The 17,384-nt window shown below is 41.3% G+C and overlaps 1 protein-coding gene across 1 annotated transcript in view; it reads right to left on the bottom strand.

Moving 5' to 3' along the window:
- Nucleotides 1-3,223: 3,223 nt before the first annotated feature.
- The window catches only part of SLC25A24 (solute carrier family 25 member 24), a 35,780-nt gene continuing 21,619 nt past the window's right edge, over nucleotides 3,224-17,384 (bottom strand). Inside the window, exons 8-10 of the mRNA XM_032218907.1 lie at nucleotides 17,051-17,218; nucleotides 6,957-7,107; nucleotides 3,224-4,850 (exon numbers count right to left, since the gene is read on the bottom strand). Of these exons, the coding sequence (XP_032074798.1) occupies nucleotides 4,672-4,850; nucleotides 6,957-7,107; nucleotides 17,051-17,218 (498 nt within the window). The 3' untranslated portion in view covers nucleotides 3,224-4,671. The remainder of the gene's footprint in view (nucleotides 4,851-6,956; nucleotides 7,108-17,050; nucleotides 17,219-17,384) is intronic.

The raw sequence follows: 17,384 nt of genomic DNA, 5'->3' as shown, positions 1-17,384 counted from the left end.
TGTCTTTAAATCGAGCTAAGCTCCTCGTTAGGCTAACTATAAACAATTTGTATCATTTCTGATCTTAATCATAAGTTATCTGAAATTTCCTAGACCCATATTTTTTTTGAATATAGTCAATCCATTTTTTCCAGTCTCGTTTATATCTCTCGTAAAGGATACAGTACAAATAGCTTCCCCCACCCCCCAGCTATTGAAACCAATACAGGTAATCCATAGCTATTTGTTCAGCTATGATGCTGTCGAAAACAGTAACTCATGACTGATCCTTTCAAACAGTTTAAAACAGTTGTGACATCTCTTTAGTCGAAATTTCAGTTCCTTAACAACCAGTATGAATCTATGATGATTGCCACATCCCGGTATAATGTGATCATCATTTGCAAACTTCCCAGCAGCTTCCAACAAGCAGTCAGTTAGGGAAGTTGGATTTGCTTAATGACTTGACTGCTGGTTCACTTACAAATCGTGGCAAAAGTCATAAAATTGGATGCAATTCACTTAGCCACCATCCTGTTAGCAATGGAAGTTCCAGTCCCAATTATGGTTGTTAGTTGAGGATTACTTGGCTTGCAAACAATTCATGCGCTTCCCCAGGGCCAGCTGTTTTCTTTCTAAGTTCTTATTTACAACAGGTTATGAAATGACAGTTTTTCTTAAAAAAACTTTTATTATTAAAAAAAAGAAAACGTTGGACACGGTGAAACCATCTTGGCGATCTCTTCGCCATACACAGTATAACACATAGCAATAGCAATAGCAGTTAGACTTATATACTGCTTCATAGGGCTTTCAGCCCTCTCTAAGCGGTTTACAGAGTCAGCATATTGCCCCCAACAACAATCTGGGTCCTCATTTTACCCACCTTGGAAGGATGGAAGGCTGAGTCAACCTTGAGCCGGTGAGATTTGAACAGCCGAACTGCAGAACTGCAGTCAGTTGAAGTAGCCTGCAGTGCTGCATTTAACCACTGCGCCACCTCGGCTCTTATGTCATGTAAAGCTCTCCCTACAACAGAGTCATGTTCTTAGTCACCTGCACAATTAATGATGGTTACTATTGCATAAGTGGAAGGTAGGTTTAACCTCTCACAACTTCTCAGGAAAGAGAGATTGGTACCAAATGTTGTTGAAAGAAATTGAAATTGCCAAATGCAGCTGAAAGCACAGGTCAGTAGATGGGGGTTTGTTCAGTGCCCGAATGAGAAACTAACACACTACCCAAAATATGTAGATATTGTGTTCTGCCAGAAGCAATGTTAATGAAATAGTGAACGATCCAACAATTTACAAGAACATACAACTGTGCTATAAAACCCATTTATTATAAACAGTTTTCAAAGTATCAGCATCTCTTTCACCAAGGAACAAATACAATAATTACAACCTAACCATGTTCAGGGACAAGATAAAAGGAATCTTACTCAAGCTTACATCATCTCTCAAGAATTAACAAAATCACCCACATCAATAGTCTAATAAGAGCACTTGCACAAGAAAATAGAATTAATGTGGTTCATGTACTTATGTCATTTTTCAACTCTATTTTTCAAATGCACATTTTTTTCTAAATAAACCATAACAAAGCTACATAAAAATTGCTTTATATACTGCATGTTTTGGAATAACTCTTTGGCTCTGATCAAGTGTGGTTTTCTATACGACAAGAGGCAGTGTGAAAAAGCTGTCACTCGAAAGTGTTGAACATGATGCACTAGGCACCACTGCCATGTATCTTAGCACCACAGCATTAATAGAGGATTGTGAGGTGGCCATGCCTTATTTTAAAACCATGGTGGTATAAAAAGTATTAGTAAGGAACATTTGCTGAAGGCACTGGTTTGAACGGTTGCAGTGCAAACAAGCATTATGATTTTACTCTTTTGTAAAGTGAATTGTTTGGACATTTTTCATTAAGAGTCTCTCAGTTATGGCCATGTATAGCCAAATCATCATCCATCTGGTGCCCAGTAGCTACTGCAGCTCTGCTGACATAATCACATGAGCACCTTTTCTTATAATAGCAAGACACATGTCACAGCATAAAAGTTATATCGCCCAATACTCTCCCAAATGATCATTCTGCATATTTAAGAGTTCTATTCAAGATAGCTGGGTAATAGATTTCCAGGCAGAAGCGTAAGAAACGCCAAAGAACAATAATCATTTGCTCAAGCTGTTCTCTGAGCCATTCTTGAAGAAATTTTTAATCAGTTAAATAAGAACAGCCAGGTTTTCAAAGAAACAAGCAATGCCAAGAAAACAATCTACTTTTATGATGCAGTTACACCTGTAATTAAAGTGAGTCTACTTTATTGCAATAAGCAAACAATTATTTAACATACAAGCAATTCCCGGCTTTTATTTAAAAGATAATTGAAATATATTTGAGAAGTGGATATCAGGAAAGTCTGGCCATGATTTTTCAATACAATTTTTGGTTGCCTATCATTACCTTGTGGTTTGATTTCCAGTTTCTTACAATAATTTTACTAAATTTAATAACTTAAAGGCAATATCCTTTATTACTATTTACTATCACTATCAGTTCATATAATTTCAGTGTAATATATTGATATTATGATATAATTTGATATGGTTGTTTGATAAAATAAACTGAACATTTTAGTGTATTGATATCTACCTTGATTTGGGGAGCTAAGAAGATTTGTTAACATTCCTAACTCTCAATAAATAATCTCTATAACATTATTAAAGAAATACAGATCTCCATCAAGGAAATCATTTCTGACCTGCAAAAAAAACCCCATAAGACAAATTAATGGCTTCTTTTTAATTAAACAAATTATGCCATTCTCACTTCATTTCCAAATTGCATATAGATATAGCATATTAAACAAATGACCAGTTTAAAGCAAGACTTTTAAAATGTCCTCAGCTGATATGTGAAAGATGCAATAAGATTTTCCTAACAGATTCTTATCTTTCTTAACCAATCACAAGAACAGCTTTAATATGTTGTACTGGAAAGCAACCCACGAGGCATTTAAGATTTGATGTGATTGTAATTGACATTTAGGAAGGGCTGGTGCAATCTGCTCAGAAGATTTTCTGCCAAAGCCAGTCAAATTAGTGAAGTCAAGCTCATTCGTGCACACTTAGCCAAGTGTGCAAGAATGAGCTTGCCATGATACGAAAACTCCTGCCGTTCTTTCTCAGTGTTGCAAATGTTAAGGTTAAAGAGGTATTTTTATTTTGTGGCCTGACCGTCAGATGTAAGGCTTAAAGCACACCGGGAATGACAAAAATCCACAGCTCCTTGAAGCGCATGCAATCCCACACACCTATTTTTTTTCAAGACAAGGCAAACTTAGAGAAGATGGTTAAATGGATATCTAGTTCTTTCATGGTCTGGATATGCTGATGGTGAGAAAGGAGAGTGAACAAGCAGAGGGCCAAAAAGAACAGTGGGTTCCTAGGAGCCTGAAATCGAATCAGGGTTAGAAAAGAAAACCATTTTAACACAGTGGTCTCCAACCTTGGCCACTTTAAGACTTGTGGACTTCAACTCCCAGAGTTCCTCAGCCAGCTTTGCCACAGGTCTTAAAGTGGCCAAGGTTGGAGACCACTGATTTAACAGACCTGGATTAAGATTGAGACCTGGATTAAGTATCACTGCAGAGAGGAAAAGATGGTTCAAGTGTTAGTGAGAGAAAGGAATTTAAGTGAGAAGGAAAATGTAAGAATATCCTTTTTTTCCCTTCCTTTGGGTAATAAAAGAAAACCCAAGAATTTTCTGTCTTGGAAGAGAAAACAAATCCAGCTAAAGAACTCATTAGCACTGAAAAGCATAGGATTTGATCAGCAACTGTGGAAGATGGGAGGATACAAAAAGAAGACATTTAAGAAACTTTTTAACAAATTAGATAATTGTTTTAAGGATATTAATACTTGCTAGGTTAAACATATGTCTTGATTACTTCCATTCATATAAATCAGGAATAGAAGGTTGAACAAGCACGCAAACTGTATCAATTATTAATCTTTTGTAAATAGCAGTAACTTTCACTTCGATTAATATGTCAGTTCCATGTGTCTGAATTGGTCCCTATCCTCATCAATTTTCCAAGATTAATGTTTGGAAAAACAGATCCCACCTAGGCATGTTCTATATATATATATGACTAATCAATGTGCAAATACATTCGTTTCATTTCAAGCGCTTTCTGTTCATTTGTTATAAGGGGAATTGAACAAATAAATGTATCGATGCGACATTTTATGACTTTCTGAATCATTTTTCGTTTATAAAAGAAGCTTAACAAAAAAGAAAAGAATTATGAACAAGAGATACCTGCAAAATAATAGTGGGTGTTCAGAATGATCATAAATTGCCCACTAGACAATCAAAGGCAAATTATCATTACAGAGCGTTTGCATAGCTTTAACGCAATAATATATATGTTGGGAAAATAATTATGACATCCTCAAACTTTTCCAACAAGCAGCTACATGAGCAATGAAATATTTCTTGACAATTTTCTCATTACCTAGCGATATTCAGAAAACACATTTGTTTTTATTCCACCAAGACTTCATAAAGTTAAGACTTGCAGAATTTTTGCATAGAGGAATTGTAGCTCATTGTAAACATGAATTTAGCCTCCAAGAGGATTTCATCCTTGAGTCTCTCATGTGGCATCTCTTTCTTTTATGCTATTCCCAAGTTTTCCTTCATCTTTTCATACACCACGTAACTGATGCTGACAGCAGGAAGGACCTTCATGAAGTTTGGGGCGATGCCTCTGTATAGTCCAAAGAATCCTTCTTTGGCAATAATTTTTTGGAAAAGGCCAACCATGTTTAGCTGAGGGCCACTTTCCACCATTGCTACAGAAAATTAAAAAGATAAAAAAAGACAAATTATACAGCAGTCTTAATAAAAAGAAGAAATCTGACACACATACCGTATTTTTCGGAGTATAAGACGCAGCAAGGTTTTGAAAAGGAAAATTTCAAAAAAAAATTTGCACTCTGCAAACCTCCCCAAAATGCCCCATTTTTCAGGAAAACGGGTCCATTCCCCCCCCCCCCAAAAAAGGCATGAATGGCCTTTAGGGAGGTTGCAGAGTGCTCCCGGGGGGGAGCAAAAACGAGCAAAAAACATGCCCGTTTTTTATTTTAAAAAGGGCATGGATAGCCTTTAGGAAGCTTATAAAGTGCTCCTAGGGGCTGGAGGGGTAAATTGAGCAAGAAATGGGCTGTTTTTCACTCATTTCTGCCCTCCCCAGCCTCTAGGAGCTCTCTAAAAGCCTCCTAAAGGCTATGCACAGCCATTTAGGTGAAGAGAGCGGGGTTTCGGGAGGCAAAAAATGCTGCATTCAGTGTATAAGACCCACCCAGATTTTCAGGCTCTTTTTTGAGGGAAAAAGGTGCGTCTTATACTCTGAAAAATACAGTACATAGTTGTGCTTCCCTTTCAGGAACTCCATTATTTCCCTCAGTATTTTGTCTACAAAACACTAATTTATGCCTGTATACCCCCAAACATATTTCTCCTGTATCTGTGTTCTATTCAGCCCTGTAGTCTCCATGCACATTGTTCCTGCCCAATGGCTGAGGCTAGAATATTCAGAGCCTTTTGTTTTGCTTGAGGGAATGTGATGAAATGGCTATCTTAAGCTTCTGCGACATTTAAAATGTCGTGCCTTTGCCTCCTCCAAAATAGAAAAGAATAGGTTCAAATATGTGTTATCTCCTGTAATAGCCACATATTATTTGTTTCCCCCAAAAGATACAAAGGAAAAGTGGGTCCTATAAATTAAAAAAATGGTAGAACAAAGACTTGTCCCAGAACAGTCTTCTATCCTGGCCAGGCTTCTACAAGTCAGCAAAGTTTTTCATCATTACTGATACAATTTGGCAAAGACCTAATTTTGATAGAAGTAGAAGACCTGTGTCTCTTGAACTCCATCACTTTAGATGAACTCTCCCATTATCACATCTGTCTCCATGTAGATTAAAAAAAAGACTTTGTTGAAAGAAAGCATTGTGAGTAACAGCTATTCTCCCAAAATGTTATTTTTCTACAAACAAAGGTTACCTGTTCTCAGGGGTAGATCTTAATCTACCACTGTTAATCCCAAGAGGTTTAACTATTTAACTGTTTATTAAATTTATAGGCCGCCCAATCCCGGAGGACTCCAGGCAGCTTACAGCAACAGAAATTAAAAGAAATTAAAAACAGATAAAACACGACAAATTTAAAAAGACACAACATGCACCCAATCTAAGCGGGGTTGGACCTCAATCCAGAGGTCAACAGCTCCAGGCCTGCCAGAAAAGCCAGGTTTTGATAGTTTTTCGGAAGGCCATGAGAGTGGGTAGGGTCCGGATCTCTGGGTGTAGCTCATTCCATAGGGCCGGAGCGGCAACAGAGAAGGCCCTACTCTGAGGCGTTGCCAGCCGGCATTGTCCAGCTGATGGCACCCGGAGAAGGCCCATCCTGTGCGATCTTATCGGTTTTAGGGAGGTGTGCGGCAGAAGACGGTCTCGTAGATATCCGGGTCCTAAGCCATGTAGGGCTTTAAAGGTGATAACCAGCACCTTGAAGCGCGTTCGGAGACCGATGGGGAGCCAGTGCAGCTCGCGGAGGATGGGTGTAACATGGGTGTATCTCGGTGTACCCAGTATCGCTCTGGACTAATTGTAGTCTCCGAACACTTTTCAAGGGCAGCCCCATGTAGAGGTTCACTTCCTACAGAGGTTTTCCACCTCATTTTCACCGACAGGAATCAAGATATTGGGCAAACTTTAAAGGCTAGTGCAATTTTAACAAAGAAGGTGATCGCTGATGGCTGGAGACTAGATACATAAATTCCAGAAGAAGAAAAAGGGAAAGGTAGCCAAACTCTTAATGATCAATGGTAGCCTTAAATATTCATCTGTCAAGTTATCTCTTCTACATAGGCAGAGTAACATAACCTCGACACTCACCTTGAGCCTGCATTCGAGTTCGGATAAGAGCAAGTGGATAACTGGCCAACTGGCCACAGGTACTGGATAAAGTACCACATCCAAGTAATACTAATATGCCCGGGTTGGCAGAATCTGTGGCATATTTTTCTAACCACGTCTTCTTCAATGCCTGACAGGAACATATTGATCTCGTTAGTTCATACATAATTTTAAACTATTAAAGGATGTGGCTACGTTTTTATGACCTTGTGAAAATGGGATAAGAGTTTGTAGCCTTTGAAAACATGTTGAACAAGCTAAAATACCGATCACGTACTTTGAAAGCAATTTCTTCCTTTTCCTCCCCATGATTTTCCCTTTTTTTTTCCATTTGAGACAAATGCTAGTTTGCCCTTCATCTCCCAAGGACCCTTATAAACATGGACACTGAGTGATATTCATCAGCTGTTTCACATTTATTTGTTTGTTTGTTTGTTTGTTAAATTTCTAGGCCGCCCAATCCCCGAGGACTCCGGGCGGCTTACAAAGAAAGAAAGAAAAAGAAGAAAAGAGAAGCAGAATAAAAGAATAATTTAAAAATTCCCAACACGCATACATTTCTGATCAGGGCTGGACCTTAACAATAAGGTCAACAGCCCCAGGCCTGCCGGAACAGCCAGGTTTTAACAGCTTTTCTGAAGGCCATGAGAGTGGGTAAGGTCCGGACCTCTGGGGGTAGCTGATTCCATAGGGTCGGAGCAGCCACAGAGAAGGCCCTCCTCTGGGGGCCCGCCAGCCGACACTGTCCGGCTGACAGTATCCGAAGGAGGCCCACCCTGTGGGATCTTATCGGCCGTTGGGAGGTGTATGGGAGTAGGCGGTCTCGCAGATAGGCTGGTCCTAAGCCATGTAGGGCTTTAAAGGTAATAACCAACACCTTGAATTGCGCCCGGAGACCAATTGGCAGCCAGTGCAGTTCCCGGAGGACAGGTGTAATATGGGTGTATCTCGGTACACCCGATATCGCTCGCGCGGCTGCATTCTGGACTAGCTGTAGTCTCCGAATGCTTTTCAAGGGTAGCCGTTGAAAAATGTGTATTATGCTAACCATCTAGCTCAGTGTTTCTCAACCTTGGCGACTTTCAGTCCTTTGGACTTCAACTCCCAGAATCCCCCAGCCAGCATAGCTGGCTGGGGGAATTCTGGGAGTTGAAGTCCACAGGACTGAAAGTCGCCAAGGTTGAGAAACACTGATCTAGCTCATCCATATTACATTGCATCTCAAGAGCTGGCTAAGGAGGTTACGATGGAAACGAAATAGCAACTTTCAGCTGACAACCGTCTTTGTTGATAGTTCATTATACTAATTCTCCATTTTCCCCCCACAAACATAATTGGTATGAAAAGCGCCAGCTTGTAATTTTGAACTGGCAATAGTATTCTCATCCTCAGTTTTCAATTATCTACCAAAGTCTTAGAAAAATAAGTGTGATGACTGGAAAAAAATACTGAAATTAGAGAAGTGTTTCAGACTCTTCGATACTGCAGAACCAATGACTATTTATCTAAAAATAATAGAAAACAACACAGAAAAAAACATATTCAGTAATACATATTATTTACCCTTAAACTGAATGTGTTATTTTTGCATACATTTTAATACATTTAAAATCATAATGGCACATTGAGTGGAATTTATGAGTTTGCGCATATGCAGGTAGTCCTTGACATATGACCTCAATTGGACACATTTCTGTTGTTAAGTGAGATGTTTGCTAAGTGAGGTTTGCCCCATTTTATGACCTTTTTTAACACAATTGCTAAGTGAATCACTGCAGTTGTTAAGTTAGTAAGGTGGTTGCTAAGTGAATATGGCTTCCCTATTGCTGTTGCTTGCCAGGTCGCAAAAGGTGACCCCACGGTCCTGGGAGACCGTGACCGTCATAAGTATGAGTCAGTTGTCAAGCACCTGAATTGTGAACACATGGCCATGGTGATGCTGCAACGGTTGTAAATATGAAAAATGGTCATCTCCCTTTTTCCAATGATGCGGTAACTTTGAACTGTTGTAAATCTAGGACTACCTCTTTGATACATTTCATCAGTGTCTGAGATAAGGCTTATTAAAAGAAATCTCCACATCAATTTAATATTCTGCTTTCTTGTCCCAAAGGTGCTTTTTCTAAAGGCAATGTTCTGTTCCCCCCTCCTTCGCTTGTTAACAGACGACAGGCAAACAAAATGAAAGGGAACTCTCTTTATCAGTCCTCAGCTCAAACTGGCTGCGAGCCAAAATAAACCTAATTAAAGTCTCTGCCAGAAGATAACGGACTGAAACACAAATCTTTCTTACGGCAACACAAGGCGAACCAAACGAAAGCAAAGCACTTCTTCCAAAGTCTCTACGAATCAGGGTTACAGAAGTCAAATCACTTTTCCAAGTGTACATCAAAGAAACCACGATCAAGGATCAAGGAACGTTGACTTCTGCAACCAGGGCGTGGCACCACCAGTCCTTTTATCCGTAAGGGAAGCTGCTAACGAGGCACATCTGGGTGCAATCACCTCCAAGAAGTCCTCCGTTGTGCCTTACATCGTTCAGCTCTTCTCCTACGTACATCCCGAAAAGACTCACAGGAGGGTTCTTGCTCAGCCTCCCTTGTCTCCTCCCCACTGCTCCAAGGCTCAGTCTCTCTTGTGTCCTCCCCACTGACCCAAGGCTCAGTCATTACCTGGGGACCAACTAGTCTCTCTGAGCCCTGCTCGGAGGCAGACCCCTGTCCAGAACCCTCCTCCTCTTCCAAGCATGACTCATAAGCCCCCTCGCTGTCAGAGTCTGATATTGTAACGCGCTCTACATGGGGCTGCCCTTGAAGAGTGTTTGAAGACTTCAGTTAGTCCAGAACGCAGCCGCGCGAGCGATTGTGGGTGCACCTAGGTACACCCACGTCACACCTATCCTCTGCGAGCTGCACTGGCTACCCATTAGTCTCCGAATCTGCTTCAAGGTGCTGGTCGCTACCTATAAAGCCCTACATGGCATCGGACCTGGGTACCTGAGAGACCGCCTCCTGCCGATTACCTCTCTCAGACCAATTAGATCTCACAGGTTAGGTCTCCTCCGGATTCCATCTGCCAGCCAATGTCGGCTGGCGACTCCCCGGGGGAGAGCCTTCTCTGTTGCAGCTCCAGCCCTCTGGAATGACCTCCCCGTGGAGATCCGGACCCTTACTACCCTCCCGGCCTTCCGCAAAGCCACCAAGTCCTGGCTGCTCCAGCAGGCCGGGGGGCTTGTGAAACATCCAGCCCCACGGAAACTGTGAATGTTGCGTTTTTTTAAAGTGTTGTCTTGTCTATTTATTCCCCTTCCCTTGTCTATTGTGAGCCACCCGGAGTCCTTCGGGAGTGGGCGGCATACAAGACAAATAAATAAATAAACAAATAAACAGCTCCCAAGGCTCTAGCCGAGTCACAACAGGCAATTGGACTTTGCTTTTCTTTGAAGATGCATCACTTCTCATCCTGGAAGCTTCTAAACCTCTGAACTGAAGAAGCTTCAACCCTCAGAATGACTCAGAACCTCCATAGACATTCTACACTTGAGCTTGTATTGTTTCCTCACAACCCATTTAGAAATATAGAAAACAACTGACTGGCAATACGGCCACCATATCATAATGTAGCTTCCATATGGATGATTTGGGTCTGGGCTGCAGTGCAGAAACATTTAATTCTGCAAGTGGGGTTCTGGTCTTCTTCTCCCCGTTGTCACAGCCTCTTTGGTGGGGTGACATGTCTGTTGGAATTATAACTGGAGGAAATCGCCTCGGGCTGGCTTGAAGCAGGAGAACCAGAGGAAGCTCAGGATTTCAGCTTCCACTACCAGCTGAGAACACAACTCAACAGCAGCAGCAGGGCCAGGAGATCTTTGTTGAGGAACCAAGCAGTCCAAGATGGCACCCTGATATGCGCATGTCTAGTAATTGGTATTGAAAAGACCACATGGCTGATCTGGTTGTCTGGAGAACTGAATGCAAGACTGAATCTATCTATCTATCTATCTATCTATCTATCTATCTATCTATCTATCTATCTATCTATCTATCTATCTATCTAATCTATCTATCTATCTATCTATCTACCTACCTACCTACCTACCTACCTACCTACCTTATCTATCTATCTATCTATCTATCTACCTACCTACCTACCTACCTACCTACCTACCTACATCTATCTATCTATCTATCTATCTCTACATACATACATACATACATACATGTTCTGACCCCCCCTTCATACACCAAAGGACGGCGAGACAAAGATACTTCAAGGATTTATTAACACACAGACTAGACCTTGGCAGCAATCCAGTCTGCCAAGCTAGCCACGATAGCTTCTCCAACTCTAGTAAATACGTTGATCCCTTTTATAGTCTTGAGAGGAGCCTAATTACCACCAGCTGAGTTCAATTATCTCCTGTAACTGCGTAACTGTTCTTTATGCCTATTAGCTCTCCGTTGCCGGGCATCCAGGACCAACTCCCTTGTCTCCTCCCCACTGCTCCAATGCACAGATGTCAGGATCACACTCCCTTGTCTCCTCCCCACTGGTCCAAGGCTCAGGCGCCTCCTGGTGGCCAACCAGCCTCTCTGCACCCTGCTCGGAGTCGGAACCCTGTCCAGGGTCCTCCACATCCTCCAGAGCCGACTCATAGGGCCCCTCGCTGTCGGAGTCTGATGGTAGCTCCAATGGCTCCTGCTGGGCCACAACACATACATATCTGTCTATCTCTATCTATCTCTATTTCTATATATATAAATGTGTGTGTATGTTCCAGCATAATTCTAGAACGCCTCGAGCAATTTCAACCAAACATGGTACACAGATGACTTACACTCTGGAAAAAAATATTGTGGGGGTAAGATACCCCTAACACCTCTTGGGTTAAGATACATTAAATAAATTAAAATGGCTTCTACCGTACTGCCATAAAATGGCTTCTACTGTACAGTGCAGTGGAGTTGCCGTGGTAATGGCTTCACAGTACTCCACAAGGGGGCTCCCTCTGGTAAGGGGGAAAATCCAACGTTAGAAATTACATTTGGTCCAGATATTTTCCCCCCGTGAATAAATACCCGGGCAACGCTGGGTTATCCAGCTGGTTATTTTATAAAATCTTACAACTCAACCGCAAGTTGTTTATAGAATGTAATGATGCTCACTGAAACATACTTAGATAAATTGCATTCTTCAGTTATTTTTATACTGCAGGTTCCAGAACTCAGCCATTGTAGACATTCTCTACTTTCAGTTTTGGAGTATGCCAAGTTGAGGAAAGTTAAGTGGGGGGGGGGGAAGAAAGCCAGGCTCAGAGCAATAGCAATAGCAATAGCAGTTAGACTCATATACCGCTTCATAGGGCTTTCAGCCCTCTCTAAGCGGTTTACAGAGTCAGCATATTGCCCCCACAGTCTGGGTCCTCATTTTACCCACCTCGGAAGGATGGAAGGCTGAGTCAACCTTGAGCTGGTGGGATTAGAACCGCTGAACTGCAGATAACAGTCAGCTGAAGTGGCCTGCAGTACTGCACTCTAACCACTGTGCCACCTCAGCTCATATGCCTCGTAAGCCAAGAACTTACTGAACACACACTTCTTTTCACTTCTGCTCTAAGTGGTTTGGATGGACAGGTGACTCTACTTGGGAGAGATAAGCAACTTTTCCTTGGCTACAATGGGACTAGCTGTGTTATAATAAGGACTGGATTTATTTCTCCCCCTGGCTTCTGCCATACTCCAGGACTGACAACATGATGGGATGGTGGCGGTCTTAGCACAGAAAGTAATTTGAAAAACTTCACTTCAAATGATTTACATTCATATTACTTACATATTTATTTTTCCCCACAGGGTTCTGAAGTGTTTGAGCACTTTAAATCAATATATTACAAAAACCTGCAAATAGGAATGGAAGGGGTTTTAAGTGTGCCTCTTGACTAGCACTTCACTACAAGAGCACTATCATAATTCCTATCAGCACACTCATCTGTCTTCCACTTTCATAAACACGTTAAAGTCCTTCCAGCCCCTCCAGGGCTGGGCCTAATTAAATGTCAGAGAGCTGTTGCTGTTTAGAAACTCTGCTTGCCCCAAAATGAAAGTGAGCTTTGCATAATCGTGAGTCCTCCTTCAAATTGCCATCTCTGAATAAAAGCTTTGGATATAACCTATGCAGTGCCACGTGTTGGCTGGTGTAAAAATGAAGCTTGTTAAGAAATTGGTATGTGTTGGTTCTGGGAAGTCGGGGGGGGGGGAAGGTTGGGGGGGTTGGGGGGAGGGAGTGGAGTTTACTAAGTTGGAGGAGGGGTGTTGGATTTTAAGGTAATATGATTGTACATGTATACTGCTATTTTTTTCTTTTTTATGTATATTGTAATGGAATTATAAATACCATCAACACAAAGGGGAGTTTGCTCAGAAGCTGAAATACACCAAGTGAATTAGAGGAAGAGTGGGAAGCAGAGGAGAGAAGAAAGATAGGAAGAGAGGGATAGGAGAGAGGGTGAGGGGGGAAGATGAGGTCTATAAGGAGGAGTGGTAAGGGGAGAGAGTAGAAGGAGAAAGAAAGGGGAAGTAGAGTAGAAAATGATGGAGGGAAGACGGGATGTAGAAGAGTGGGAAGCAGAGGAGAGAAGAAAGATAGGAAGAGAGGGACAGGAGAGAGGGTGAAGGGGGAAGCTGAGGTCTATAAGGAGGAGTGGTAAGGGGAGAGAGTAGAAGGAGAAAGGAAGGGGAAGTAGAGTAGAAAATGACGGAGGGAAGACGGGATGTAGAAGAGTGGGAAGCAGAGGAGAGAAGAAAGATAGGAAGAGAGGGACAGGAGAGAGGGTGAAGGGGGAAGATGAGGTGTATAAGGAGGAGTGGTAGGGGGAGAGAGGAGAAGGAGAAAGGAAGGGGAAGTAGAGTAGAAAATGATGGAGGGAAGACAGGATGTAGAAGAGTGGGAAACAGAGGAGAGAAGAAGATAGGAAGAGAGGCATAGGAGAGAGGGTAAAGGGGGAAGATGAGGTGTATAAGGAGGAATGGTAATGGGAGAGAGTAGAAGGAGAAAGGAAGGGGAAGTAGAGTAGAAAATGATGGAGGGAAGACAGGATGTAGAAAGGGGGAGGAGAGAAGGATAAGTGTCGGATAAGGTATAAATATGGTATATGGAGAGCAGAAGAGCCAATAACTGGCTTTTTCTTTTTTTTTCTTTGGTAGTTGATGGTAAGATGAATTGATGTAAGTACTTAATAATACAACTTGATATTGACTATGTAATAGTATACATGTGATTATACGCTATGAAAATGGAAAATAAAAACTTTTTATGAAAAATAAAGAGAAAGAAATTGGTATGTGTTACAAGCATGTGATAGCTATCCTTTGTAAAAACAAAAAAAAATTAAAAAACAGTTAATACAGAATGAAAAGGAATTAGGTTTGAGTAAGGCATTGCAGAACCAGAAGCACCTCCTCAGCTAATTGCAAGGAACAGCTGACAGGTAGCATATGCTGCATAGTGGAGGTGGGAAATTATTTCAGCATGAAACATGCTTAACTACATTAAGATTAATAACCCGCAGCCATTAGCAGAAATGGCAGGGTAAACTGTAGCAGCTGTGAAGTAGGTAAAGAGCATGAAATTCAGAAAGACAAGTGTTCAGATGTAATAATAAACTGTTATTCTGAGTTACCTTAAACATTCAACACTTTTCTGAACTTTTCTAAGCTTTTCCATTCACACAAATATTTTTCTCTTATGCCTTAAATTCAGAAGGATTTTATTTTAAGTATAGTGCTTTGTTCTTTTATATCAAACAAATGTTTTTTTAAAAAAAAATATTACAATGGATTAGCAACAGCACTTAAGACTTACATTATATACTGCTTCACAGTGCTTTACAGCTCTCTCTAAGTCAGTGTTTCTCGACCTTAGCGACTTTAAGTCCTATGGACTTCAACTCCCAGAATTCCCCTTGGCTTGGGGTGAGCACTTCATTAACACATGATTCTCAGTTAACGTCTGCCATAGGAAGAGCTGGGATTGTCATCCTATGTTGGTGCAGTCATGTAACATATCTCCCTTTACGACTGCCCCAACCCTATGATGGAAATGTCAGTCATAAGTTGAGGATTGTCTGTATTCTTATAAACCCAAAACTGAACCATCTCATAGACGGTCATACTTAACTGCAGCATACAAGGATTCAGTTCGTGATTGGTCTGCTAAGTACTCATTAAGCCACTACAGAGTAAATTATGTGGGGAAGAAACCATGTTCCTATTAGCATTCATCATTATTTCATTAATATATCTCCTTTCCCCCAATTTCCTCAGGGAGCAGTACAAGTCATAATACAGCTAATTGATTTGATTTAGTGTTCTAAGCTACATTTTGTTTTAGCCCAATGAGAAAAGCCAATTATGGGTTGGCCAACAAATCAAGGTTAAAAGTGGCCTAGCAGAATATGATAATTTAAAAAGATAAGTAGTAATGAAACCTTAACATCTTAAAGGAGTTGGCATTCTAGCATAAAATGACTATTTATTTATTAAATTTCTATGTCGTCCACCTCACTGAGGCAAAAACTCTAGGCAGCTTAGAATATAATAAAAAGTTGAAAAGTACTAAAAAAAAACCCACAATTAAAATTAAAAAAAGAAGTTAAATGTTAAAAACTAAGATGATGATAGCAATAGCAATAGCAGTTAGACTTATATACCGCTTCATAGAGCTTTCAGCCCTCTCTAAGCGGTTTACAGAGTCAGCATATTGCCCCCAACAACAATCTGGGTCCTCATTTCACCCACCTCGGAAGGATGGAAGGCTGAGTCAACCCTGAGCCGGTGAGATTTGAACAGCCAAACTGCCGAACTAGCAGTCAGCTGAAGTGGTTCAAGGTTCAAGGTTCATTTTATTTATATGCCGCCCTATTCCCGGGGGGACTCAGGGCGGCGCACAAACCCAAGGAGGGGAAGGGAAACACAAGAACTACAACAAAAAGTACAGGGAATTTAAAACAACCAACAGCCACACAATTCAAGAGGGGAAGGGAACTCATCAACCCCAGGCCTGCCGACACAGCCAGGTTTTAACGGCTTTTCGGAAGGCCTTGAGAGAGGTGAGGGTCCGAATCTCTGCGGGGAGTTCGTTCCAAAGGGCCGGAGCTGCCACAGAGAAGGCCCTCCCCCGGGTAATAGCCAGGTGGCATTGGCTGGTAGACGGAACCCGGAGGAGGCCTAATCTGTGTGATCTAATGGGTCTTTGGGAGGTAATTGGCAGCCTGCAGTACTGCACTCTACCCACTCCGCCATCTCGGCTCTATAGATGAGTGGCTTGGGAGGTGAGAATCTTCTCTAACCTGTCAGCCCCCCCCCCTGCCCCAATATAGTGGGTCCCTGTTGACGTCCCAGCCCAAGTGGCAGTGCCACATTTTTAGGTTACTCTGGAAAGCCAGGAGTGTTGCAGTGGACCTCACCTTTGATGGAAGAATATTCCAGAAGGAAAGAGTCAAAGCAGAAAAAGATATTCTTCTGGACCTCACCAGTTGAAATTCTTTGGTTGATGGGATCCAGAGTAGATTCTTTCCAGTGGAACAAGTGGGGCAGATTAGTCCCATTGGAATGAGATGGTTCCTCAGATACTCTGGATCCATGCCATAAAGAGCTTCAAAGATAATGGCCAAACACCTTGAATGAGACCCAGAAGCAAATCAACAGCCAGTGCAGCTTGTGTAACAACTGTGTCACACATGCTCCAGAGGGATCTCCTAAAATTGCGTTCTATTCTAGTTTTAGTAATGGAAGATAAGATTTGAGTAAACTATCAAGATTTGACAGCATCTTCACAAATAAGTAAGAAAGCTTCAGAATTACCATATAAGCTTAGTTTCCCTAATTATATTACCTACCTTAATGTTTTAAGAGAAGGTCATGAAAACTGATCTGCCCATATAAATTGGTATAATTTGTGACCAGTGGCATCAAAAGAACAGAAATGTTGAGTCTCTGTTCCAAGTTGAGTCAAATTCTTTATCCACAAAACACTTATTTTTTTTCACTGAATTATTATGGAATGCAGCAACTCACCTCATAAATAGCCAGATCGATGCCAGCATATGGAATTATTCCCAAAATATTAGGAATATAACCTTTGTAAAAGGCTTTCACCCCTTCCGTTTTTAAAATCTTCTTAGCACAGTCAAACATCCCAGAATATTGTCCAGTTTTACCCACTGCCAGTCTTGTTTTTAACACCTAAAGAATTAAAATTGGGCGGAAGTAATGCAAAAAAAGAATACAATTCAATATTATATCACAACTTAGTCTTAAACATAGATTCAGAGTATCAGACAGCTTTACAGATGTGAGAGTTAACATATGAAAAAAGACATTTAAGAGCAAATATATGGACCAGGCAATA

The sequence above is a fragment of the Thamnophis elegans genome, chromosome 5, assembly GCF_009769535.1.
Source record: "Thamnophis elegans isolate rThaEle1 chromosome 5, rThaEle1.pri, whole genome shotgun sequence".
Lineage (NCBI taxonomy): Eukaryota > Metazoa > Chordata > Lepidosauria > Squamata > Colubridae > Thamnophis > Thamnophis elegans.
Note: the sequence above shows the minus strand (reverse complement) of the source record. Positions and strands in the feature narration are given on the sequence as shown.